Source organism: Pagrus major, chromosome 2 (assembly GCF_040436345.1).
Source record: "Pagrus major chromosome 2, Pma_NU_1.0".
NCBI classification, from domain to species: Eukaryota; Metazoa; Chordata; class Actinopteri; order Spariformes; family Sparidae; genus Pagrus; species Pagrus major.
The window spans coordinates 7,302,164-7,329,413 of NC_133216.1; the positions used below are offsets into that span (position 1 = coordinate 7,302,164).

The window sequence follows — 27,250 nt, forward strand, 5'->3', positions numbered from 1 at the left end:
AGAAAGGTGTTTCAGGGACGCGAGGAGCTACCGTTGAGCAAACGGCATGCGTCATCAGCCAAAATGATGACTGAAGTGACCACCAGTTATGACACTGAATCCAGCGGCTATCACTCTATATCCTAACTGTTCTAGGATTGGTTGCTGTATATTATGCGCATTGGTAAACCATTTTAACGATTTTAAATGCTTGACTGGATGCACTGTTTCACACAATGGTGAATGAATATGGGTGAAGTGATTTGCAATTGCATAACAGCTGGTTCGTCTGAAGTACTTAATGCTTGGTGAGATACAGTGTAATATGTAAGTATACAAAAATAGTATGTATAATAAAGTAGATTTTCTATAGTGCAGGCCAACAACAACTTAACTCATAACCCCTGTTCCGTGATAACCTTAGAGAAGTGTCTCATGGAGATTGTTCCCCAGAAATGACCAAAAACAAATGATGAAAAGAGAACTGAAAAGTACCACAACAATCAAATATGCAGAATGGTACAGCCACAATTTCAAAGATATACTACACGACCTAAGATTTTCTTGATGTAACCCAAAATCATGTGATAACATCTCCGTCCAGTAAAGGAAAATGTTGCACTGACGAGAGAGTGAGCAATCAAAACCAAAACATCCAGAAATAAAAGATTAAAGGATGTAATGTTCTCACATAACTTTAGTCATTCTGAAACAATTCCAACATGACGAAACTTATACATGCATGTTTATGAACTTCATATGATACAAAAGGCAAAAGAAAAGAAAAGAAAAGAAAAGTGTACACCGTGAGCAACTGATGGCCTGAGTGTCAAGCAACTTGAATAAAATCTTGAGGGAGCACTCATTCATAAACAAATTGGAAACAACCATTTTTTTTTTTTTAAATACAAGAGTACATACAAAAGTGGTAAGAAGTAGTGTTGTTATGTCAAAGTGTGCGCTATAAATATGAAAAATGCAAACATTTTATAACAGAATACTCTCAAACTTACTGCAGTTGTTAAAATAAAACTAGCAAACATGCCTCAAAAGATACCACTTACCAACAATATCATGGCGTGACAATGACATTTGTTTTCACACAAAACAAGTTTACAATGTTACAGTTTTTTGCAAAAAACAGCAAGGCCAAGATGGTCAAGTGTCATGATGTCAGAAGTTAACAAGCATACGTCATCATAAAAAGGGGTTCAAATGTATTCTTCCAATTAGGACTAAAATGTTCATGTGCTCTAATCAAGACTACGGAAAACACTAAACTCTGCCATAAAAAGTTTTTCTGTTTTGATTGTAACAATGCAGTTCAACACATTCAGACTTCAAATTTTTGTTGGCCCAGTGATTACTGTAGTCCTCTGAAGACAACAATGACAACGCTAATGTGTAGAGGGTTCATAACAGTCTTTGAATGATCAAGTCCCTTAGTGTGCTAATACTTGTTGTGCCATTCGCACTGTCCAACACTCACCTCCTCAATGTCCAGGTTCTTCCTTGATTTGTAAATAAACTCTCCAATTGCTACAAAAACTGAGAGGACAAGTCCGGCTGCCAGCACAATAAAAATTCCCCCTATGTTCTCCACACCCAGAGCACTGGCCTCTTTGCTGTCCTCCTCTGGGCAGCCATTCCCTCTCCACCATTTCTCCTTCATCATGTGCAGCTTCCCTTCCTCCTGAAGCTGCAAGATGGCAATGGTGACCTTGTCTCTGTAAGGGGAGCCTACAGCAGGGAAACAGCAGCAGGATAAAAACCATCATTACTGAAAGCACCAGTGATACAACCTATGAATTTCTCCATTTACACCATTAAAATTAAGTTCCTAATACGCCATGCTGTTAGCTATAATTCATGTTGCATTGAGTACAGTACGTAACCAATGAAGAGCCACTTAATTAGTCCAATAAGCATAGCCATTTAGTTGGCTACATCACTCTATTGGTATTTTCACTTAGCGTGGTTTGCTAGCCAATCAGCTTATGTGAAGTTTGGAAACAGAAGTAGAGGATCACGATCTAAAATTGTCAGATGACCACCCCTAATTACTGTGTGTCACTCATCTCTCTTACCAATTGGGGTTCCCACTCCATAGCCCTTTGAATCTATCAAGCCACCAATCTGTGTGAGGTTGCAGTTACGCTGGCTGATGTACTCGATGCTGGTTGACTCCATCAGAAGAGCGTAGTCTGTGGTAAGAACCCTCTGGATCCCCTCCCGGTTGTTTTTAACCAAAGCCGTGTTTTTCCTGCTGCTCATGAATGCCCACATTTTCTCATAAGTCGAGATCTTAGATTTCTGTTGAATCAGAAAGGAGATTTATGAAGTTTAAAACATTGTATGTGGATGGTCAACACAGAAAAACAACACTGAGTTCTACACAAAGCAGATAATGTCGATACATGGTTGTTTGTGTTTGATAAGACGGCTGATGCTTGTTTGTAATATCTCAAAAGAAACAGCATTTCAAGATCTGCTGACTGGAGCAATCATCCTGATGCATGTCAGGAGATGGGATGTGAAGTGTGTACAAGTCTGCCCAAGTTCATTCCATTTTCTCTGTACATTCAGATAAACGTGTTGCTGTGCTCCAGGCATAAAAATAAATCCTAATCTTAATGGAAAAATTGCCCCCAGTTTTTTTTGTAAAGCTGACTTTATGAGGAAGTTTCTGAGATACTAACTTTTGACGCTTAACCTGTTTTGCCAACTCCATTTTCTGCCAACCCATCAGACAGTACATGCCATATTACTAAAATGACTGGGGACTGATGGCTCTGGGGTAAACTTGTCATGCTAATAAAAATCAAAAGTGGTGTTCTTGTTTGCATCCCTTCCTTCACTGGTGTACTGTTAACTTTCCCATGTATCATACAGTGGAAAGAAGGTTACCTTAAAAAAAGTCATGGTAGAGCCGTCTCTTACAGCACCATACTCTATTTTGGTTTGTTTGGCCAAGTCGTCTGCAGAGTCGATTGGCGAGTCCATTCTCTCCACAGTGAGGAAGGCAGCCAAGTTGGCAGTATATGAGGAGATTATGATCAAGGTAAAGAACCACCATATTCCACCAACTATCCTTGTGGAGAGGGCCTTAGGCATCAGTTCAGATCCTGTAAGATAACAACACAAGGTACGTCATGAATTCTAGAAACAATAAGTCATGAAACAATGACGACTAAAGTGTGTAACAAAAAACAACACTGAGAGTGACTAGTTTGTTTTTTCCACACCAGGTGCTCTACCAAAGGGGAACTTCAGGTATGACATTTCATGCCAAGTATGAAAACAGCACACAAATGTTATACCATTATAATTGCAGTACCTTGCTGCATAAGTGCTCCAACTCCAAACCAAACACTATTTATTAGAGTGAAGTTGTTTTCAACCACATCTGAGTCTGGATTGCAGGGGTGAGGATTGTACCACTCATAGGGAGTGAACCTAAGGGTGAAGAATTAAACAGTCACAATTAATAATGTAAACAATGACATGATGATAACAAGATAAGACACAGAAACATTACTGTTGTCAGTTACTGCAGTAGTATGCAGTGAAGCTATATGACATTGTTGTGGCTAAACTGAATGGACGCCTATTCATAAATCCAAATGGCGTATTGTATGCAGGAAGTTAAAAAGTTCAACCAAAGTGAGATTTGTATTTGATCTTATTGCATTAAGTGCAACCAACCATGTGTGACTCTGCTCAACCTAAACCAGGAAACAAGTTTAATAGTTTGTGCTGGATTCGTGCTGCTAAGCGACCTATTTAGTAAAGCTTGTCAAGTGTGTTTTCTGCACAACTTGTAACTGTTACAGACCAAATCAAGTGGCAGTTTACCTGGCAATAACAAACAGCACACAGCTGACACCAAGGCATGCCAGCAGCACATACATCCAGATATCAGGAGACAGTGGGTTGAGGAAGGAGAATACTCCTGGATTGGTGCCGTTGGGTTTGTGGTAGAGGATGCTGATGCCCAATGTCATAAAAGGCTTGGAGAAATCTATGACCTTCTCCCTCACATAGGTGATAGTGAGAGGGGCCACAGCGAGGTCAGCCACCTAGTACAGAATAAAAACATCGAGCAGAGTCACAGGTTAAGATAGACGATACTGCTGATTCCTTGGATATTCTCTCTTTTATAATATGGATTGGTACTCACGTGGTCAATGAGTTCTCGCACCATGCCGTTCCACTCCCCCTTGTCATTCTGAGCTCCATATTTGCCATCAGACACCAGTTTTACCTCATATGAGAAGCCCAAAATGTTGGAGAGCTCTTTGAGCAGGTCCAAGCAGTAGCCCTCAAAGCGATCATTTCCATACAGCGGCTTATCAGATTTCTTATACATGACGTAAGGATTTTCCTGGAACAAGGCACATCATAGAATTCCTTAGTTTTATTAAGACATTCCTGATTAAATGCTGCCTAACAGGGATTTTACTTCTATTCATACCAGAATAGTTGTGACAATGAGGGTCCTGTTGGCCATTGAGTCAGTCACATTTGTAGATGAGTCCTTGTTGTTTTCTGTTAAATTAAGGCCTGTTTGGGAGTTCCACACGCCAATCTGTAAAAAAAAAAGAAAATCCAAATAACCACACTGACTGGACATCAAAGATCCAAAGTAGAGTGAGTCAACTTCACATGATCAATTAAAACAAAGAAGGGAAAAGAAACACGTACCAGGAGGCATACAAATTACAATGGAAGAAGAACCAGAGATGTTGGGGAGGGAAAAAAGGTCCAGTACAGAAATGCTGAACATTTATTCCCACCAGTACCTAAAACTTATTTCTTTTAAGGGGAAACGTCACAAAGGGCAGCAGGTAGAGTAAACTAGTAATATATATCCTTTAGTCTGCCAGGGCAGCTAAAGCACAGACCTTTTTCCACACTTTATTCAGGCGGTTGTTGCCCGCGATTGTCTTGCAGAAATAATAAAGAGAGAACATTTTAATCACGAAGCCCTGAACTTAAAGAAAAAAAACAAAACATAAACAATGATGATGAATGTTGGCTTCAAGACAAATGTGAAAAGATAACCCCTCTGGTTACAGCTCTTGCTTCATCTTAATTTCATTCTTAACTTCTAATTGTTTTAAATAAAGTTTAACTTCTTTGCAGTAAAGAGATCTTTCATTAACAGATAACAGGCCTGTTAATGACAAAATGGAGAGCAGCATTGTCAACATGAGCAACATGAGCAAGGAGCTGTTTGAAAACAGTTAGAGGCAAAATCATGACATTAGATTTCCAGATACTGTATATTGTTTTACGAGCAAGTCATCATTCTGTAACTTTAGGGAAAAAAATAGGTTACAGTGTACAGCAGTGGCCTTTTTGTCTATATATTTTTTTCTACTCTGTTCAGCTCGAATGTCTTGAATATCAACAATAACAGCCTGTACTGACAGTATAGACACGGGTCAGATAGTTCACCTTCTCCAAGCCATCTTCCTTTAGGCTGATGACATCTAAATCAAATTCTTTGCGCAGGCCGTCTGTCTTGTTTATAATTATTTGTCCCGTCAAGCCGTTCCATTGTGCCTGTGGCAAAGAAAGGGCAGAAACAAAACCAATGAATGCCTCAGTCTTCATTGTCATATACATAAATGCAAAGTCAAGCAGAAGCCTGGAAAATGAAAACAAATCTTTAAAAAATTAATAATTGATGAGGGCTACATTAAGCAGAGAACACTCACAAAGGCTAACTGCATCTTAATGGGCATTTTTACATCAGTTGGATCCTCAACGGAAATATTAAGTGACTGAACATGGTGGACAGTGATGTAAACGGAGCAGGCAGGCATAGCCTCAGTCTGAGCAGGGAGCAGCGGGTGGGCAGAGGAGCTCAGAGATATTTGAATGCAGTTGATAATGAAGTGAGCACAGCTGAATACCAGTCAGGTTAAATCTCTATTACAGAGGGCTCAGAGAAATGAGCTGCATCTCAATTCTGTGCTGACAGATGAAGCTCAGAAGCCAGTTTTGTTATGGGCAGATGGCATATCTACAAATCAATACATAGACTGTAAATGTGCCAACATTAGGCCCATGGCATTTCATGATTTCAAATGTTTCTAGCTGCTTATCAAATAGTACTGAAAATACAATTAAAGGGGCAGTCCACAACACAATGTATTCACACGTCAAACCTTAGAAATGTGGAGACTGGAGCAAACTGCATTCCTACTTTAGACTGTTGCATCCATCTTACCTATAGATAATAATAATCATTTTAGACCAGACCCAGCATGCCCATGCAATGCATTAATCATGCAGCAACCACCATACACTTGACCTTTGTGTAGTGCATGAGCAACAGGGTGGCTCACACAGCGACAGCATCCTCATGGATAAACCTCCCGAAACTCAGGCTGAGGAAGAATCACCGCTGCCATACTTAAGAAAATACATGACAGGAAAGCTGGATTGTCGGCTCAGCTCTGAAAAATAGTTTGTAATGTTTTGACTCTGAATTTGTGAGTATTGATTATTGAGTTACCTGGCTAACTGAGTGATCCTGCTTGGTGCAACACTCCCACCTGTTTTCAGAAGGCAGATGTTTGACTGGTGGACGTAATGTACAAAACCAAAGCTGAAATTTCTTGTACTTTCAAATGAATATTGTTTTGATTACAAAGTAGCTTCCACAACACTGCATCTGTCCTAAAAGAAAAATAATCTACTCACATTGATGAAAAGGCCTCAGCTGTGGAAAGAAAAGCATGTTGCTGCTTCCTCATTTACAAATCAATGAAGAACTGGGTTACTTGTGATAATCTATACACAACTTGTTGAGAACAGTGTATTCCTTCTGCACAAACACAAGGCAGTTGGTCTGTGCTTTCTGAAAGACAGTACAGTAGTTCTTAATGAAAATCATTACAACAAGGCCTGTTGATTAGAGTGAGTAAGAACACAAGTAATAAACTGTTACTATGTTTGAAAAAGGACATAGCTGTTCGGTTTTTCCTGTGAAAACAACTTGAAAATAACAGCCAGATACATTTGGGAAATAAATGGGAGAGGAGCTCTGTGACTTGTTTATTTATAAAAGACATGTCGGGGCACAGACACCACTAAAGCTCCAAAACCACCACGAATCATACTCAAACTCTCTGCATGTATAAAAGCCTTCTGGGGACTTTTTGTCAGAAATGAATTACAGGTGTATTAAGAGATGCCAAACACGCTGAGCCTCTGTGTTTCATCATCTTGTTCTTACAGCCTTTAAACAGAAACTTACATCAGTCAGCTTGTAAGTGAAAATGATTCTACCGACTGATTGAAGATTAAACTTGAGCAACGTTACAATCATCGTAAAGCTTCTGACATCAGTTTCGGACGTAAAGATCTTTCGCATGTATAGACGTTGACAGAGTATCATTTGGTGAAGTTGCTCTTTCATTAGACTGCTTCACACAGTTGTATTGCACACATCTGTGGATCCTGCTTGACCCCTAAGTCCAGATTTATTTCTGTCATTAAGTCTCTTTTCAAATCCTCACCAATCAAAAGTGCCTCTGTCTCAACCATGTGCTGGTGTCATTACTGTACATGTAGTGATGACATGGATCTCCTTGGATTGGAGTATCCAGATGATAAAAAGGATAAGAGTGAGATTTTAACACACCACTGAAACCACACTGAACATCCATCAACATACTGGACAGAGTATCAGCATCACAGTGAGATCTGCTTTATCGACTCCTCCCTCAGGCCCTGAAACACCACCCTAACTAACAAACCTCCTCTGTATGTGCACTGATACATTTTGGAAAATAATCCAAGTGCACAAAGCTGAACATGATGTTCTTGAGTTGGGAGTTCCTAATGAAACTTTGTCTGCTTAACTTTTAGTATTGAACATGTCGCACAGCATTGATTCCTGCCCTCGCTCCCCCACCAGAGCAGAGTACTGGCTGACCTACAGAGCAGCACTCCCAGACACAGTGTCTTCCTGAAGGCCATTTCAGATAACAGTTATTAAATACAGTCCTACAGGATCACAGTGAACATCTTTTCTGATTTAATCGTTGTCAAAGTTACATTGTTATTATGTGAATGCAAATCGTTCACACCTGTCAAACAGACTGTAACAGAAAGAGGTGCTCAGCTCTTCCCGCCTTTCTCCACCTGCCCACACACCTGCCCCCTAATACATCAAATCAGCCTCCACAGTGTACATACTGGCCATTTTTTTCTGTTCCCTGCCTTATTGCTTTTTGTGAGCTTTTACACTGACGGCTGAAAGAAAAACTATATGGTAAGCTTTGGAAAATATTGACTGGTGGCGTATAGCAGATGTGATTTGTAGTAAATGGGCTGAAATGTGGAAATAAACCACCAGTTTGGTCCTTTTAAATCAATGCAATTCATTTTATGTAATAAAACAATGCTTGCGCAGGGTTAGGGGGGCGTCATGTTTATCTAGTAGAAGACAGAACGCAGAACAAGCTGTAATCACCAATGGACAAGAAGCTCATATTTTATACCTCAGTGTGTTCATGTAGAAACGCTGATCACAAGTCTAATTCCAGACAACAAGTGCTGAGGCTCTCGAGCTGAAATGTTCTTCATTTATTCACTCTGCTCTCTGGGCTCTCTGTATTGCCTGTATCCTTCAATATTCTGTCCCCACTTGTAAATGAAAAACTCATTTGTCAAAGGATCGTCTAATTACTGACTGCAACATAACGAGAGACTGCTGAATTCAAATGAATGTATCTTAGAGGAGCTGAGAAAGTCTGCCTCGACAATTAAACAGGGATCATTTCCACTGAACGGACTGCGTGTTTGCCAAACTGTCAGTGTTTGTTTTTAAATGTGCATCTGTCTCATTGTTTTCCTGTTCGGTCTGCTGTCAGATCAATAGTTCAGGCAGAATGTCATCCTTTTTTCATTTTTAATTACCTAAGATCCTCACTGCACATCCTTCAAACAATGAGGATCCGGAGTGAAATTTAAATATATCGACAAATATATTTTAAATCGACTATTAAGTTCTTTAATTGTCTTATTCTGTTTGCATTAAATGTTCATATAAAAAGCTGCAGCTCTCAATGGAAACCTCTTCAGTCGCCAGCTGACAGCCCATTATTCTAAGACACCTCCAACATGCAGCACATGACGTCAATCCCTGTCTCCTGAGAGAAATTGGTGTAAATATAATTGTCACACACATGTTGCTCGTTCATCACATCTGATCTCGTAACTCTATTGTTTCTGCTCCTGCACCCGAGGAAATGATATCGAGGCAGCAGGCTGTGAAACGGATGGATGGAGGGCGGGAGGGAGGAAGAGGGGCGGCTGCCGCACATCCATAAACCAAACTCACGTCTTTGAGCATGTTCATGAAGCGTGATCCAAAGCGCCAGGGTTTGTGTCTGTGGCACTGAAGGGAGCTGACAGTGATCTGGGAGGCGCGTTGCGAGGCAGCAGCCACCATGTAGACGGCGTCGTACATCAGAGCTGCTTCAGTCTGAAAGAGAAACACGGGCCGTCATCATCCATCAGCGGGGATCACAAATCACATCGTGTACTTATCACATCAGGACTGTTGACGTACACGCACAGCACCACATGGTTCCTAAAAGCACACCCAGTGCTACTTTGCAAACTATGTGGAGGCCAATCAAACAGGCAGCCACACGGAGCAATTTTATTCAAAGTACCTTCTGATTGTACACACAATCAGAAAGCAACAAGGCCGTAGTCAGACTCAAGTGTAGGCAATGAGGGGCTCCGATTAACTCTGTGTAGCTGTCTTGCACAGCTTCCCAAAATACGCTACATGTTGATACATTTACATATAATCTCTCAGTGATTATGTCCGGATTTCTAGAGTGGCCTTATGTGACATCAAAGTGTAGTCTTTGGCCAAATTTGACAGGCAAAGTTAGCAATATGTAAATAAAATGTTACATTTGAGTTCAGTTTGACCTACTTCTCCCTCTGATTGTGACAAGTTTGGGAAATAATGTTTACATCGTCAAGCTTTCAGAAAAAGGAGAAAAAAACTGTGAAGCTTTAACGACTCAACAAATACAAAACCAAATCAATAGGAAACAAAGTGTGGAAGTTAACTTGGCTAATGACAAACGAACTGATGACAAACAGCTGACAACTCTTCTACTGATGAGCTCACAGACTCTATTAATTTCCTATCTATGATTTAGCTTTATATAGAATTAATGGACTTTGACCTGTTAAGTATGTCCCTGATAGTATGTAAACAATTACAATACCATTAAAGAATTTCATTTCTGCCAGCGGTGTCTCAATCAAAACATAACAAAAGACGTAAATAGTGTGGAGTTATGGAGTGGAGTTGTTGTCCTCATCGTTAAACAGCTGATTTCATTACTGATGAAAATCTACCTGACGTGACTCAGGCAGATGTGTTCACAGGAGTTTTATTCAGGCTATGTTTAGTCAGGTACGCCAGCTTCCTTCCTCACTCTCTGACTCTGAAGTTGTAGCGACAAGCGACCAAATAAACTCTGGGTTTTGAACATTGTTGGAAATGTTTAGAATAATGTAAATACACAACTCAACAAAATATATAACAAAGATCGAGTTTTTTTTAAAATTTTACATATTATGTCTTAAACATGGATATGCTTACTGAGAAACACAGCTCTAGCACTTGGTAGACCTCTAACATGACGAAGGTAAACTCACTGTCATCATCCCCTCCATCATTCCAGTCTCAGCCTTGGATGGAGCCTGCAGTCGCTCCATGGCCCACCTCTCCACCACAGAGGCCACCTGAGGACTGTCTATGTTGAGCAGCCTGAAGCCCGTCATGTTGACCCCACTGTAGCGGTACGGCTCAAGGTCGAGGGCGAACAGGTCCTGTCGAAGTGCGACAACATCATCAGCGCAGAATTAATGTGATTCTACTTAAAGTAGACTTGACTTACTCAGCAAGGGTAAAGGGACACTTGATCAAAACAGTGGAACGATATACAGTGTAATACCATGGAATTATGCCAAGGGCACTGAAAAACATCCAGCAATCTTATTATAAAACAAACCACAGATGTTTGAGTTCATCTGCATAATCTTTGCATAACAGAATCTCGAGGTGAATACACACACTGAAGCTTGCGTAGGATAAAAGGACACTTAATTAAGACAATGGAACAGTGTGTAATTAGGTGGCATTCTACCAAACGAAACATATCCATCAGGTTTTTCAATCAAGTTTCAAAGACAAACCTTAAGAATCGAAGCATATAAAAACAACCTTAATGAGTTCTTTAGATGTAGAAATGTCATAAATGTGGTGTGATAAGTTTTCTTACCAGTGTGGTGAAGAAGAAGTGGTAATATTCAGTCATCATTCCCATGGACAAGATCTAAATAGGATGAGAGTTGGGGGAGTGTTAGTAACTCAAAGTGTTTTGCTGCAGCCAGGATAAATACTCTTTTCTTTTCCGAACGCCATCCAACCGTATCTACACACAGGGAAACTACACATTCCATCTATTTTCTGAATTACCTCATTTTGTATTGTTTGCATAAAGAAGTAACCAAGTGAGTATATGTCACAATTTGCTCATGTTAACGTAATGTTTCCAATTAATCTTCTGTGCAGCTTTTTGCTTCTGAATGTGTTCGTCTGGCTCGAAAATAGGCTCCGCTTGGATTTGGAAGTGAACATAGGATTTCTGAAGGGGATAGAATTTGACTAATCTTGCACATAGTGAGTATTAAACCAAAAGCAACACAGAAACATAATAACACAGACACTATTCTCCACTGCAGAATTCAAATTGGATTTCTCACAGAATGTTACATTTTAGGTGAGTTATGAACTAAACACTGAGGACAATCATCTCTGACTAGTGTAGACTTCAGGCTGGGAGACATTTGTTTTATTCACCTGCTTGAGAACGTCAGCTGACGTTTGGTAAGAGCAGTCAAAGATGACATAGAACTCCTTCCCCTTCTTCATCTCTTTCAACAGAGGGCGAGCATCTTTACTTCCTGTTGGCAGCTGGCGGATCTTGATTTTAATGCTGTATCTGGACGGAGCTTTGATCAACTCTTGCAAACGAATCAGTCCTTCAATTAAAAGACAAGAAGACTCAACAATCACAAACAACAAACCTCCAGATGTTCAAAGTATTCCAAATAAAAAGTTTATTTCTGATGTAGACTGCGTAATTAAAAGATAATCAGTTCTGTTTTGGTCTCTAAGATCTGGTCTCAACATATACTGGTCTTATTACAAAGTGTAGGTGACTTTTCTAAAAGCCAAAAGTCCTCTAACATCCAGTGACTGTGTCGACATTTCACTACTGTAATAACATATTAGGAGGAGGTTTTGTGTATCTATCATCTGATTGTTCAATATTTCCATTCAGTCTGGCAAAAACAATAATGTTTTTTTCTTGGTAGAGAAAAGGACAATTTCTTGTTTCAGTCTTGAAATTAATCATCTGATATACAAGAAAACAAAGCAATTTATTTCCACTGCTATGTAAAAATGCTGAACACAAGTCTAATTCCTGTCAATAAGTGCTGAGGCTATAGAGCCGAAATGTTCTCCATCTTTGGATTGCCTGTATCCTTCAATATTCTCCCCCCACTCATAATTGAAAAGCGTATTTGTCAAAGAAACATCTAAATGGAGACTGTGATATAACAAGAGAGCCTTACAATGGCGTTCTTCATCTGCATCCAGAGTGAAATTTACTTTCAGACAAATATACTTCAAAATGAGTATTAGGGTCTTTATCAAGTTATCTTATTCTGCTTGCATTAAGTTTATATAAAAAGCTGCAGCTTTCAATGCTCCTGTCAGTATCCATCAGACAATTAAATGTTGAGTCTAATCTGCTCACCCTTTTTGCACACAGACGTAAAGAAACAATTAAATGTTTTTTGAAATTGAAAATTAAGGATTTTATTAGGAGTCTGAAAACACTGGAAGGACTTTACTGTTGACACTGGGTTTATTAATGATGAGAGGCAGACTGCAGCCTGTTAGTGCGTATAAATAGTGTTTCCACTGGTGTGCAGTGTCCTGCATTTAACCCAACCAGTGAAATAATAATTCACTAATTCAGCGCTGCAGTTCTTCACAAGAGGGCAGAGAACGCTGTTGATTTAGCTAAGCTTACTTCTATTTCAAGTAGGCTAGGTCATCATTCACATAACTTTAGCTACACTCAAAATTACATTTTAAGGAATTTGGAAAAAAACAACATTTTTTTTTAGCAAACATGCTGTTAATGACCAGGCTCATCAATGATGACAGGCGTCCTTGGTTAAACCCCACCAGTAAAATAATTTTCTTACTCACCAACATGTTTCTTTTTGGCTTGGAAGTTTACATTTATTCCGTAATGCATAATGTTACATAATGTTAGCTTAACAATGAAAATCTTTAAGGACTGGAACTGTTATTTTAAATGTTTGCTTGGTATAAAAAAACTCTAAGACAGCAGTTGACAAAAGGAGTTTAGCAGCTATAATATGGGAGGCAGGAGAGTTGAGTGTCTAACTGTGACAACAACACTCACTGTATTTTGAAAGTGTTTACCGGAAGTTCGCATGCAAGCGCTGCAGTTCTTCAGCGTGGCCACTAGAGGGCAGCGAACACATGATTTTAATTGCTCACTCTATGGATTATACAATATAATGTCGCCTCGTTTACTTGGCTAACACTACTCGTAACTTACTGTATGGAGGTAATCTGTTCCTTAGGCTACTCACAAAACACCACATTGGTAAACTAAATGTTACCATTTTAAGAAATTTGAAGAAATCAGTTGATCAGTAAGGACAGACAGACTGTAGCCTGTTTGAATCCAGTTGAAGCTCACTAAAGTGAGTTAGCTTTTTCCTCCATTAGCCACACGGGCATTATCATTATTCTTACTCGACATGTGTTTAAGCGTGGAAATTCAGATTATTATGCGATGCACTATTAATAACCCAAACTATAGCTTTAGAAAGAAGCCCTTGGTTTTAAAACCGTCCGAGTAGGCCTACGAACTAACTAGTGAAGTTGCTAGCAGGCTCGTTTGCTCTGTATTTCTAATGTCCGTCTGGTAAACAACGTTCAAGGTTTTTATCATCACAATTATTTCGAAATAAGTTCGGTTAGTTCTATTTTGATTACTTCGCTCTATTTTGAAAGTGTTCACCGGAAGTGAGCCTGCTTTTAAATCTACATTAACGTGAATTGACCAATTTAATGCTGCAGTTCTTCAGTGTGACCACAAGAGGGCAGTGAACACACACGATTAAATACTCTGTCCGCCCTTGACGGTCCAGCCTTACTCGCACCATTAGTTACATTAACTAAACGTTAATGTGGTGTTGCAATCTAAAGAACATTTCTCTTTGTTCGTTTCTGGCTGCTTTAGTTTGTTTGACAGAAGTGCTAGCATAAGCTATTATGTCTTCACTGATGCTAGCTTGACGAATTTGTTTATTGCGGTTCCTCTTTGTGACCACCAGATGGCGACTTTTCACTGGACGGCTAATTTTTTAATTCACTCAGGTCAGTCACCACCTCCACACTCAAAGATATCAATTTATTTAATGTTACAAACGTATTTTTTCCCCAGATGAATCCATGACAACTTACTGTTAGTTGTGACATGTTGTGTGCTCACTGATCTAATGTACAGTCGTATTTTGACTATCTGTGTCATGTTCCTACCTGTAGTTTCTTGCGAGCTCAATGCTAAAATCTGTGTACTCAAGTCTTAACTTATTTATTTTTTCAATGAAAAAACACGAGTGTTCACTGCCCTCTAGCGGACAAAATTAGGAACTGCAGTGCATTAAATTCGTCAAGCGACATCATTCCGAGCATGCTAGTATACCTACACTTCCGCTTTCAAAATAAAACGTTTAAATTAGGCCTATGCGGAGTTACGCACGGTAACTAATGTTGGCGCCCCAAATAAGTGCAAAATGGGCTCGTTTGTGCTTGGGACGTGATTTTAAACATATTATCTAATAACCATCCTTTGCTTGGTGCTTAGTGACAAACAGTGTGGTTATAGGTGGGCTGAGATAGTTGTGATGGGCTGCAGTCGTCATTCATGTGCAGAGTTGTGTGGAGAAAAGAGAAAAATGCCTTTTACAATTTCCCAGAACCACTTGTTTTGTCTGAGCCATGGTCCAACGCACAGAGACATTCAGTTTACAAGGATTTAATACACAAAAGTGGAAAGTCCTTAAATTTGAAAGATGGGAAACAGACTTTAATGGCTTTTTTTGCTTGATGATAAGCTTAAATGATGAATCAATTATCCCTATTATGTTAACTGTTTTAATTCTACCACAGCTATAATCAACATCACCATAAAAACAAACAAAAAAGAAACACCAAATGGGATTTCAAGGAAGATTCATCATTGCCAACTGAAGGTCGATAACTTTCCGGGACTGGTTTGCACAGAAATTTTGTCTGCTTTGAAGCCGTGCAGGAGCATTTTGAAACACTTCAAAACTTCAACATTGCCAAAGTCTCGTCCTTGTTCCACGCTGGCCTCTTTTTCCACTAGCCTTAACTTGACAATGTGCGGTCCCATTGCGGGTTATTTTCCCATCTTTATGATAATCTATTTGTTATTGGATTAAGATAAATGAGCAAGACTGGTTTGTAAAATTTGGGTTTCTTGTTATCATAACCTAGACTAAAATGATCATTATTTTGTTTGAATGTAACAACTACAACTTCCACATTACATCTCAACACTTGAGGTCCTTCCTGCATTTGGTCAACAGAGATGTTTTATAGACCAATACCCAATATTTGGAACGGATAAACATTTGCAGTAAAAATTAGAATCTTAGTTACGAAAGTTAGAATAACCAGTGATGAATGCAACTAAGTATAGTTTGCTCAAGTACTGTACTTCAAATCAATTTAGAGGTATTTCCATTTTCTGCTACTTTATACTTCCACTGCACTACATTATGGAGGCAAATATTGTACTTTTTTCTGCACAACATTTATTTGATAACTTTAGTTACTAGATTCTTTGCGCATTCAAATTATAATACTTTATTACCAGAGACAAAGTAGCTCATTTTTAAACCAATTTATTGTATCAGCAATATGACAAAAAACAACAACAAAAAAAACAAAACACTGATAATCACAAAAATGCTGGATACCAAATCCAATAAATGGTCGATAATCAATCAATCAATCTCAAACACAAACTGCAGTATTGTGCAGTAACCACACAGACTTTATAAATATATATGATATCATTTGACACTAGAGTTTGTGTGTTTGAATCACTGCTGAGATGTGCCGCTGCTGATGTATTTTTATGCTTAACTGCTGCTTTGATAATTAATTTTCCCTCTGGGATGAACACCATATGTCTCCTGTCCTCTAATGTCATCTTGACTCACCGGTTGCGTCCTCGTAGACAACAGTGACAGTCTTCCACTTGTAGAACTGCACTATGTCCAGCACGGCTCGGCTTATAGAGGTGTATTCAGGATAGAGGTTAATGTAGAAGCTGTCTTTGTTGTCCACTGACGGGTGTTTCCAGCGTGTCTGGATGTGAGGGACTTCCAGGGCGTTACAAATAGACTGCACCGCGCTGACAGATGAGCTGTGAGACGGGCCAAATACGGCCCCGACACCCAGAGCCAACTGGTCACAGGCTGAAGTGATGAGACACAAAATGGAGAGAGAACATGACATATGACACTTGTTTCTCTTTTATTGATTCTTCAACACAAAAAGCTCTCAGAATGAAATGAGATCATCCTTACCTCTTCTTGAGGCCTCAAAACTGTCAAATAGGTTTATTCTCTGGATGTCGTAGGTCAATGTGGTGTTTGGCATTAAGGTCCGGTTCCTGTTTATGTTGGTTACAGCAAATTTAAAGGCCAGTTCCTCAACACTGATGGGCTCATTCTCAAGAGTCTCGAAGATGCCCCCTGCAGGAAGAGAAGAAACAGAAGAGGTGAGAGAATTACTAATATGTTTTTCACCCCCATTATAACATTTTATTTCTTTTATTCGAAGGTTACCACGACTGAATTGACAGTTGCATAACTTGGCCCAATTTGCTCTGCACTTCTATCACATAATGCTACTAAAGTGACCTGGATGAGATGATGGGATTTAATCTCATTCAAAGAAAAGCTTACTGACTTGATCCCATTGACATAGCTTCAATTTCACAAGCTGACACAATAGCAAAGTGGGATAATTTGGTTAGGAAGACATATTCAGCAGATTCTTTCATTTAAGATGCTTGAACCAGCAAATGCTTGACATTTATATAGCTAAAACGATTATCGATTATCAAAGTTGATGATTCATTTTCTTTCGATTGATTAACCGTCACAGCTGTACAGACATTTAAAAGCATCCCGTACCATCTTTTTGCTTTCCTTTGTAACAGTTGCACCCATTCTCCCTATCACACAGTCATAATTCCATCAATATTCAATTCACCCACCAGCTTGTGATTTGTAGTATCACATAGTCAAGTCCCAAAACATAATGTAATTTACTGTAAGAAGGTTAAAAGCTAAGTGTTTCTGCTCAGTCTGCCAAAACACTCTCCTCTTCATGTTTTCTTTCAGGCTGATGAGTTGCTTTCTTTATTTTGGGCTGACTTTTCTGCCACTGGGATGTTTATGAAACCAGTTCTGTAATAGAAGTCGCGAAGGTTTCATTCATCCCGTATCAACATCTGTGAAGTCCTATGAAGTGCTTTTCTGGGACTTGATACGACCAAAGAGCATTTTTATTGGAATATTTGTTGCTCATTCTTTTCTAATTCAACATTGATTCAAGTGTAAACGACAGCATATAAAAATCTCAGCAGCTTTTAAAGAGCCATAAAAACCACAGTGAAAACTAACCTCTGAGGTGTCACTATGTTTACAGAGCAGCTGCTTCATTGTCCCGTCATATTGCACTGGAGGACAAGGGACACTCAGAGGCTGTGGTGGATTAACATCGTCCACTCTTTGCATTTAGAAACTCCATATTATATATTGTAGGACTTAACATTTTTCATTTATTAAAACAAAATCAATCGTGCAAAAAGGATTTCCTCATCATGTCTGTCTCTGCTGTAATTATTTTAAGTACCAACTTCCACCTGAGAGTAACATAAGACATTAGGCTGTATCAAATCACACAGCACCTCTTATCAAAAGAGCAAAAAACATAGAAAAATGCATTAAATTTAAATGCATTCCAAACCAATGTATTTGCACTGTAGGTTAAGTTGCTGTGACAAAACGTGGAACAAATTAAATTCACAGCAATGAGTTTTCAGCTACGAGTAAGTAGATTTCTATACAGAACGTTTCAAAGAGTGCGACTGGAAACTGACAATCAATCAGACAATGGATTCTCGATCAGTACGTGGATTGATGACGTCAGTATCAACACCTGATACTGAAATTGGATTGTATTGGACTCAACTCTGTTAAATTATGGCCTGCAACTAATAATAACTTTCATGATCAGTTCATCCGCAGTCAGTTTTTAAAACGCCTGAATACCACAGTTTCCCAGAGCGCAAGGTAACATTTCCAGCGATGTTCTACATGTTTGCTTAATAAGTTCTAGCCATTAATAGATTATCAAACTACCTCAATTATACAGTATTTTCGTTGACTATTGGGGACTCACAGTGTTGAAAAGGCCCCAAACCGTAATCTAAAAAGTACCAACTTTTATTAATATTATTAATTTTAGAATGACTAACATAATACACACAAATATGTCAAACTAACTAACTCTCTGCTGCCTTTTTTTAGAATATAGTAAAATAGATTTTTAGATTCATTGCACTTTGTAAAACCATTCTGTATGTTCCTCGTGGAAACATACCAGACATAAACATGTGCGTCGTGTTCACTTTCTAAGCTGAGCTACTTCTTCAGCGTTTGGTAAAAGGAGGACTGAGCTTGAGCAAAGAAATTGGAAGTAGATTTATCTTTATTTTAATTGTGGATCTACAGAAGCCCTGAGGGGCAAGGGAGGCCTTTTTTTTTCTGATGCTCTTTTTTCTGAGTTCCAATTTTTTTTTCATGTGTTGAGCCGAGTGAAAACTTTTTTTTCATGGGTGAATTTTTTTTTTTCGTGTGTCGAGCCGAGTGAAAAAAACATTTTTCACGGGTGAAATTTTTTTTTGTAATGTGTTGAGCCAAGTGAATTTTTTTATTTTTTTTCATGTGTCAAGCCGAATGAGAAATTTTTTTTTCATAGGTGAAATATTTTGCTTTTGCGTGTCGAGCCGAGTGAAAAAAACATTTTTCATGGGTGAATTTTTTTCTTTTTTTGTGTGTTGAGCCAAGCGAAAACATTTTTTTTCATGGGTGAAATTTTTTGTGTTGAGCTAAGACTCAATTTTTTCTTTCTGTAATACTCATTTTGACCACAAGAGGCAGAAGTGCACCACTACTCATTTCCTAAATAAGATGAAAAGCATCCATGTTTGTTCAGGGGAGTTTTCATTTCTCTCTGCACTCCAAACACAACATGCATCTATTATATATTAACAAGTTATGTAACATGACTGTCATGTTTCTTTTAACGAGGAATATGTCAAACATGACGCTAAAGCTGCCTTTAGTGTCACGGGTGGAATTCTGGGTATTATCAGCTCTTCTCATCAATGAGTATCGACAGTGAATAGTGAATCACGGCCACAGCTGAGAGGAAGATGGAGAAAGTGCATATTTCTGGCAAGAAAATGAAACGGTGAGGACAGTGAAAATCCATGCATCCATCAGCAAATTATTTTTTTCCTGAAAAAATTTTTTTTTCTTCCTGAAAAATTTTTTTTCTTCCTGAATTTTTTTCCCTGAAAAAAATTTTTTCCCCTGAAAAAAATTTTTTTTTTCCTGAAATTTTTTTTTCCTGAAATTTTTTTTTTTTCCTGAAAAATAATTTTTTTTCCAGAAAAAAAAAAAAATTTCCAGAAAAAAATCTCCTTTTTTCCCCTGAAAAAAAAAAAAAATTCACCTGTGAAATAAATATTTTTCACTCGGCTCGACGCATGAAAAAATGCATTAAGATGCATTGATAATCACTTATCAATGAGACCAAAACTGTCAAAATATAATTTCAAGATACATTTCTCTTTTAAACACAATCGCTTGTCAGCCCATTGTATGTGCCAGGGCCACAGGGAGGGGGGTTGTTTCAGACTTGAGAAGATCATTCTGAAAACCATCCAACTCTTAATCCATCACGCTGCTCCAGAAGGATGGCGGGGCTAGCATGCCATGGCAGCAGTATGGATATATATTACTCCAGCCAGGCACAAGCGCTACATGCAATGTTTTACATTTTGGTTACATAAAGAGCAACATGAAAAAACATTAGGATTAAGCCTAGAAAAAAACAGGATTGTCACCACCTACATATAATGCGGGCAGGCTCGTGTGAGATTCAGTGTCCTTATCCCTGCTGAAAATGCCCCTGCACGTCGACTTCACCCGAGCAAATGTAAATCATGTAAAACATCTGGGCGTTCAGTGATAGGATTTCTGAAATAATACATTCAGGGTTAAATGTTTGTTCTCACCCCATTAATATTCACAAGTGCAGACAGAAACAAGGCCAGTTCTGAACAGTAAGTCACATTCTTTATTCCTAAACACACGTGAAATAAATTGTTTTCAGGTTTCGCCACATACACTTTATCGTTCCTTCAAACAAATGCAGACTAAATGTATTTTGAATGCTCTGCCATTTTCAAACATCATAATCAATAGATACATTAAGCCTGAATAGAAATCATAAACATGCCATTTCAATTCTGCAGTGGTTTGCAAATGACCTCGCTTCAACACTGAGGCTACAGATGGCAATAGGTCATTGCACTCTCTAACAGTCTTTGAAGAATTGCCTGTGAAATTGTGATTGATTTGGAAGGAGAAAGGGCCTTTAAAAAGCTCCCCCCGAGACCTTGATTGTGAATGACCTTTTTCTTTGGTGTAGCATAGCCTCAAACCCCAAACTGAGAGAGCCTTGTCTGCACTCCCTGGTCACTAAGAGCATGCTTGAAAGTGCCAATCCTAATTATGGTTACCAAGCTTCAGTGAGCAGCTGCTGGGACCTGTTAAAGTTCTTAATTCTATCCTCTAGAATATGAAATTTGTGTGCCAAAAATACAATATTATTCTTCCAAATTTGCCAAGAAAATGCATCCATCTCAGGGCCTTTGATGTGATTTTTTTTCCCCCTTCAAGGTGTTTTCAATATAAAAGGGGAAATCAACATGAGTTTTCACCAGCTGGTCGTGATGTTTGCTTGCTTCAAGTGCAGAGGCTGCAGCCAGTGTCATGGGCCCTATTTATAATTTAAAATAATCCAAGTGGCAGCATCACAGCATCGTTTCCAATCAGTGATTTTGTTTTCCTCATACTTAAACAGGGTCACGAAAAATGATGGTCCATTTTGTGTAAAAGGCAAAAATAGCTGCTGCTATTTAGATTTTCAGATTTGCATTTTTGCAGCTGACCTCTAATCACGCGCATAATAACATGCATCCATTACACTGCTCAAAATGCTGCCAAAACATGTACTGCTGCATGCAGCAAACAGTGAGTAATGACAAAAGCACCATTTCAGATGCCCTAAAAGGGAAAAAAAAGGTGTCTTATGTATGTAGCATTTATTGTTGCTTTAAATGATATATCAACATGACATTACAGTCTAATCTTATTTCATTTACTGCGTCTTCCAGTGAGAAATAGCCTCAGTGGCAGTCCTACAGTCTTAAAGTCTTAAAGCTCAAGAAATAAATAAGAACAGACAGTAGCAGCATCCGCTCATGTCTCGGTAGGCCACTTTGTACAAACAGACATGCTCTTGGTTGGAAGGTTTTGTATTTTAAAATAAATTTGCTTTATTATCTATTTACACGCAGAACTTTTGTTGTTAGCAAAACACAAATTTATCCATTTTATTGGATTTTTCACTTATTCATTTCTCTTTGAAGCTTGTCGGAGAGGCTCATCCCACAGTGAAAATGCATTTCTCTCGTCTCATTTCCACCTGAGACAAGATCTCAAGTTTCTGTTCAAAGTATAATGAGTTTCTTGATTTTCAAAAAGCAACCTGGGGGGGTTCAGTGTGACGGCAGTTTGTCTGCAGTTCAGCCTGATGAACGCTGGTCCATACAATCAGTGCTGGTCCTCATCAGCAAAACATCACTGGAAAATAATTTTACTGTTTCAAGTAGCTCAGCTCTTTGTTTAAAATGTCTTTAGACAACATACATTATTAATATACCTGAGGTGGTTATAAACTGTACAAGAAGTGACTGATCCATCTGTTAGCTTGGTTATTGTAGAGTACTAAAATAGCATATAGAGTACTAAAGCTCAGCTGTAATCACTCATCTTATTATCACACTCATGACCCCCATCAACCATCCAGATGTTTGAGGCCACATGCATAAAGCTTTACTGCTTAAACTGCGTGTACACACAAAGACAGAAATATGTATATGCACTCTTTATGTCAGATTTATAAAGCTGGTCTACGCCTGATTCAGTTTTATAAATCTCAGTTAAGGTGGAAACGTGCACAAGCTTCATTTCCACTCCCACAGTTCTCCATCAATATTAGCACTCTTAAATCCGTTTTCATATCGCTCATATTAGACCTGTCAATGATAAGAACTGCAAATAAGAAAAAGTGCAAAATAAACAATTGTGTTTCATCAGCATCAGAACTCTTATGCACGGCTTTTGCTATTTGTAGCCCCCGTACATTAACCTGCAAACCGTCATCGCGGTACTATCTCAGTCAGAAGGATGATCAACAGTTAGTCTATAGAGCTCATATAGAAACAGACTTACAAAGGAAGTTATTGCTCCAATGTTATACAAGAATGATAAAGTTCATCTCTCAAAAATAATTTCAGAATCGGTTTATAAATGTGCCTCTGAGTGAATTTGATCAACATCCTAAACTAACAGTGTTTTACTCTGAGGCTACTTCCCTCCCCCTTATATTTCATGTCCACCTCATCATCTCACCTGCAGCTATATTTTAAAAATGTGTGTTCACTTTGTCTAAAGTATGCGTGAGGTGACATTTTCTCAGCGCAGATTCTTCCTTTATAAATATGAGTTTATGTGTGGGAAAGCATTAGGCATGGTTTTTGTGTATACACATTGTTTATACATTCTGCCCCCGGAGTGAAACAGCAGCCATACTCCACTTAATTTTTGGAAAATTGTTTTCAAATTAGCTTATATATTCATGTGTTTGAAATGCATGTCTCTGCATGCATTTTCAATTAAAAGATCTCACAAAACACTACGCGCCTATCACCAGAGAAATAATTAAGTTTGTTTTTTACCCCAGGCTACAACAACTCTGGTCCAATGAGATTGAGTTAACATTGATGTCCAGAGCGGCATTTAATGATTTCCTCAGCCTTTCAGGCAGTCATTTTTTTAATTGAGCGGCTTCCGTTAAAATCGTGGAATTTTCTACGATACCAAGAATTCAACCAGCTTTGATCACAGCTCAATGCAATATTGCTGGTGGAAAACCTTCACGACAGCTATCATAGCACAATCATTGTTTCACGTTGGTGCCAAGCTAATGCTAATACCAAAATTTGAGTTAAATGAAGCCAATAACGATACATTTTCATATTTATTTTTATATTTTACGTAGTTGTCAGTGGCCTCTGGTTGAAAAAACGATGTAATGGTTGCACACATCTCATCTACCGCTTTATGTGTGTATATATATATATATATATATATATATATATATATATATATATATATATATATATATATATATTGGTCTAATGAAAAGTAACAATAAAAAAGAAACCAATCTTTCAGAATCTTCATCACCTCACTTATTTGAGTCACATGCCTCTATTGATTTTATAGTAAAATAAGGTTAGAATATTGTAAATAAAATGATATCTTTGATGAAAAATGTATCGCGTATGGCTTTTGCGACATGGCGCTGTGTCCTGTAATCAACCCTGCCTGAACACAAGCCTTTAAGCAGCGCTGTCTGGTCGCTTTTTTTAGTGTTACTCCAAAAATGGGTCATGAGATCAAAGCTCAGAGCATCTTTCTATTCTGCACTTCTTCTGTAAATTGGATTTGTTTTCAATACTGATGCTGATAAAATAGGGAATAAGACTCCACACTTTCTGTTTGACACATGGATCAGTGCACTATATGTCAAGAGGCTATTAGTAAGCAAATGAACAAATGGACAAAAAAGCCGGAGCTGTCTGAGACATTTATACTTCAGTAATTACAAGTTTGAGCTTAGAGGTGCAGCTAAAACTATAAAGTGCAGTAATCACTAGACAAACGTGTCTTATGGGACACTTTATTGTGAATGAAGGCTCAATAATGTAATCATCCATAATCACCCCTCAAAAATAAATAAAAATTCTGATAAAATAAAAATAAATTAACTAATAACTAATAAGTTCACTATTTTCTGTCAGGGCTTTATGATTAATGCAATTTATAAAGAAAGGAGGAATGAAAAGTATTGCTATGGCTAGCATTAATTACTTTCTATTATAATTTTCAGGATCACTGAGCTTCCATCTCATCCTTAATAGGCCAGACAATGCTATGGGGTGATGCATGCTAGGAGGTCACAAAAAACAAAACATTCTGCTTGTGCTGCAGGCAAATGCTGATAAACCCTTAGGCCGTGCTTTTTATAGACTTCTGTTCCTCCCTTCAGTGCAGAGAGCAAGAAAAATAAGATCAGGTTTAAGAAGCCGGCTGGACCTTATTTTAATCCGGAAACCAAAATTCAGAGGTTAATGTTGAGAAACGGATATTTAGATCCTGATTGTAACCTGTGATTCTGTGATTCTGTGCAATTATCACATGAAGGGGAGTCTTTTAGGGCAGAGGAACACAATGACGTAGTGTTTTGCTTTCGCTCCTCTCCCCATCCTGGGCCAGTTCCCAGTGAGACCCCCCACCCCCACCTCAACAACACCACCAGCACCACTCCAAGCTGGGCCCGTGCCAGACTGTGAATGAATGAGGAGGTCCTAACCAGTCTACTATCTTCGTTTGATGTGGAGCACTGAGGTTTCTCTGTTTATAAGATAGCTGCTTGCGACCCAACACCAAAATATTTAGACCGAAAGAATAAAAATCAGGATTATAATCTGTTTTAAATCCACTTAATTTCGAGAACTGCTGAACATAAGACTATTAAACAACGAGATGATTATTACATCAAATGATGTTTCTCCGGCCGATAGTAGCTAGTCACACCTTTCACATCATATGGGTCGACTCTTAAATAAACAAATCAGATATCACTAATACATAAAGCGTGCAAGCAGGAGAAAACAGGAATTTAACAAACAGAAAAACAGAGTGCAGGCCAAGCCACAAGCTGCTGCTTCTGTGCTCTCCCCAATGATGAGATTTGGTCGCAGCCTAAGTACCATATTTGGGGAAGAGACTTTCTGCATAAAGAAGATTAGTGTTAGTTGTTTAAGGGCTTGTGGGAGAAGATTTACCATTATTACCAACCCCAGTGAAAAGAGTGGAAGCCAGTCACCATCTGATACCAACACTTGCCAAGACAGAGAAATGTTAATTGAACCAAGCCACACACCATATGGGAGAGATTATGATGTGTGGGGGTCATGAAGAGAATGACAAAGATTAGGTGGCCTCGGAGAGTGATAGATGATTTAGAGAGATTAACAATATAGAGCACAGATCGGGACTCTTAATGGGGAGGTGGCGCTGGCCTATTAGCCTTTAAAGTTATGCAATGCCACAAGTCTGATTGTTAAGGTCTTTAGATGTAGAGGAAAATTCAGAGTCGCCCTGGGCATTGAACGGAGCAATGAGTCCTGAGGTCTAAATTAAAAAAGTCACTTTTGTGATGCAATCTTCTAACCCATTAGAGGAACAGTGGATAAGCAATGGGAGAGGAGCCGACGGCATTAATTTGCTAGCAAACACCGTCTCATTGTTACAATGTTACATCAGAAATCAAAGGGGGATAGTTGGAGCAAGATCTCTGTTTGTCTAATTACAAGTGCAGAGTGAAGTTGGAAGTGGAGTTCTTGTCAACTCTCAAAGGCTTAACAGACAACTTTGGACTCAGATGCACATTCACAGTTGTCACTGGCAATCAGCATACGTATGCACAAAGACTAAATAACTTCTGAGTTCGTTAGGTAGAAGAAAAACCAAATATGACAAAGTCTCACCGAGTCTGCCCACCCTTTATTATATAGCTCTGTATCCATTTCACATTCATCTGTGCCAAAGGATCTTCATGCCAACAGTGAACGCTGTCACATGCAGCAGTAGGCCAACTTAATCACTCATCTGCCTCTGACCTGCGCTGTCAACATGGAGGAACACAGACAGAAAGAATAACTCTGGCATTAGCCAACCAAAGTGGATTAGCATGATTTTGATGAAAACCAATAGAGTTGTTTCATGAGGACAACCCAGCACTTTGTCCTCAGTATACCTCCCTCATGAAAAAAGAAAGAAGAATCCAATAATTGACCTTTTAAGGCCACTGTCCAGACATCACAACATGGAGAGTGTCCACAGGATAAAAACATTTGTTCTTGTGAAACTTAATATAAGCTCACTACTGAGCTGACTGCTAAATATTACAGGGTGTTGATAATATAATTGCATGAAAAAGTAACAAGAGTGTTATAGTGACACAGCAACAGATAACACTTCCTTTTGTACGTTTTTGTTGGTAGTGCCGGAGTTAAAGGTTGTCCTGCACCTTTTAACTTAACCTACATCATCTGAGCACAATTGCACAATTGCTATAAATGGAGAGTTCTTGCATGTCATCCACATGTATAATCTCTGCATTTATTATCCTGGCAGGATTCAATTAAATATGATATTTATTTGGTAAAGAAGCAACCATACATTGCATTACTCAGGCATTATAAGAGATTAACAATATCATTACATTAAATTATTTTAATGTGACTGTCTTTTTTTTTTTTTCTTCTTGTGTATGCAAAGAAAGATTGCTATTATATGATTAAATATTAAAAAAGCTGATGAGTGTGTAACAGCAGTCTGTACATTAATAGTTGATAAGAATGACATGGGGGGAAAAAAACAATATGACAGTCTTACCAATTCTCAGGACTTGCTGCGAAGTGAGCCAAAACTCTGCCATAAAGTACAGCAGTGGAAATAACAGTCCCTTCCTTTTCGCCATGGTCCTCCCTCCAGAGTCGAATTTAAC

The 27,250-nt window shown here is 38.6% G+C and overlaps 1 protein-coding gene across 1 annotated transcript; it reads right to left on the minus strand.

The window, feature by feature from the left end:
- Nucleotides 1-1,429: 1,429 nt before the first annotated feature.
- LOC141011980 (glutamate receptor ionotropic, kainate 1) lies at nucleotides 1,430-27,238 on the minus strand. Its single transcript, XM_073485351.1, has 16 exons — nucleotides 27,139-27,238; nucleotides 16,771-16,938; nucleotides 16,402-16,659; nucleotides 11,894-12,075; nucleotides 11,313-11,366; nucleotides 10,687-10,860; nucleotides 9,341-9,484; nucleotides 5,440-5,547; nucleotides 4,884-4,925; nucleotides 4,454-4,567; nucleotides 4,160-4,363; nucleotides 3,835-4,058; nucleotides 3,317-3,435; nucleotides 2,887-3,104; nucleotides 2,067-2,292; nucleotides 1,430-1,719 (listed from the first exon to the last, which is right to left on the minus strand). The coding sequence occupies exons 1-16, from the start codon at nucleotides 27,221-27,223 to the stop codon at nucleotides 1,430-1,432; spliced, it is 2,610 nt and encodes an 869-aa protein (XP_073341452.1). The 5' UTR covers nucleotides 27,224-27,238.
- Nucleotides 27,239-27,250: the final 12 nt, after the last annotated feature.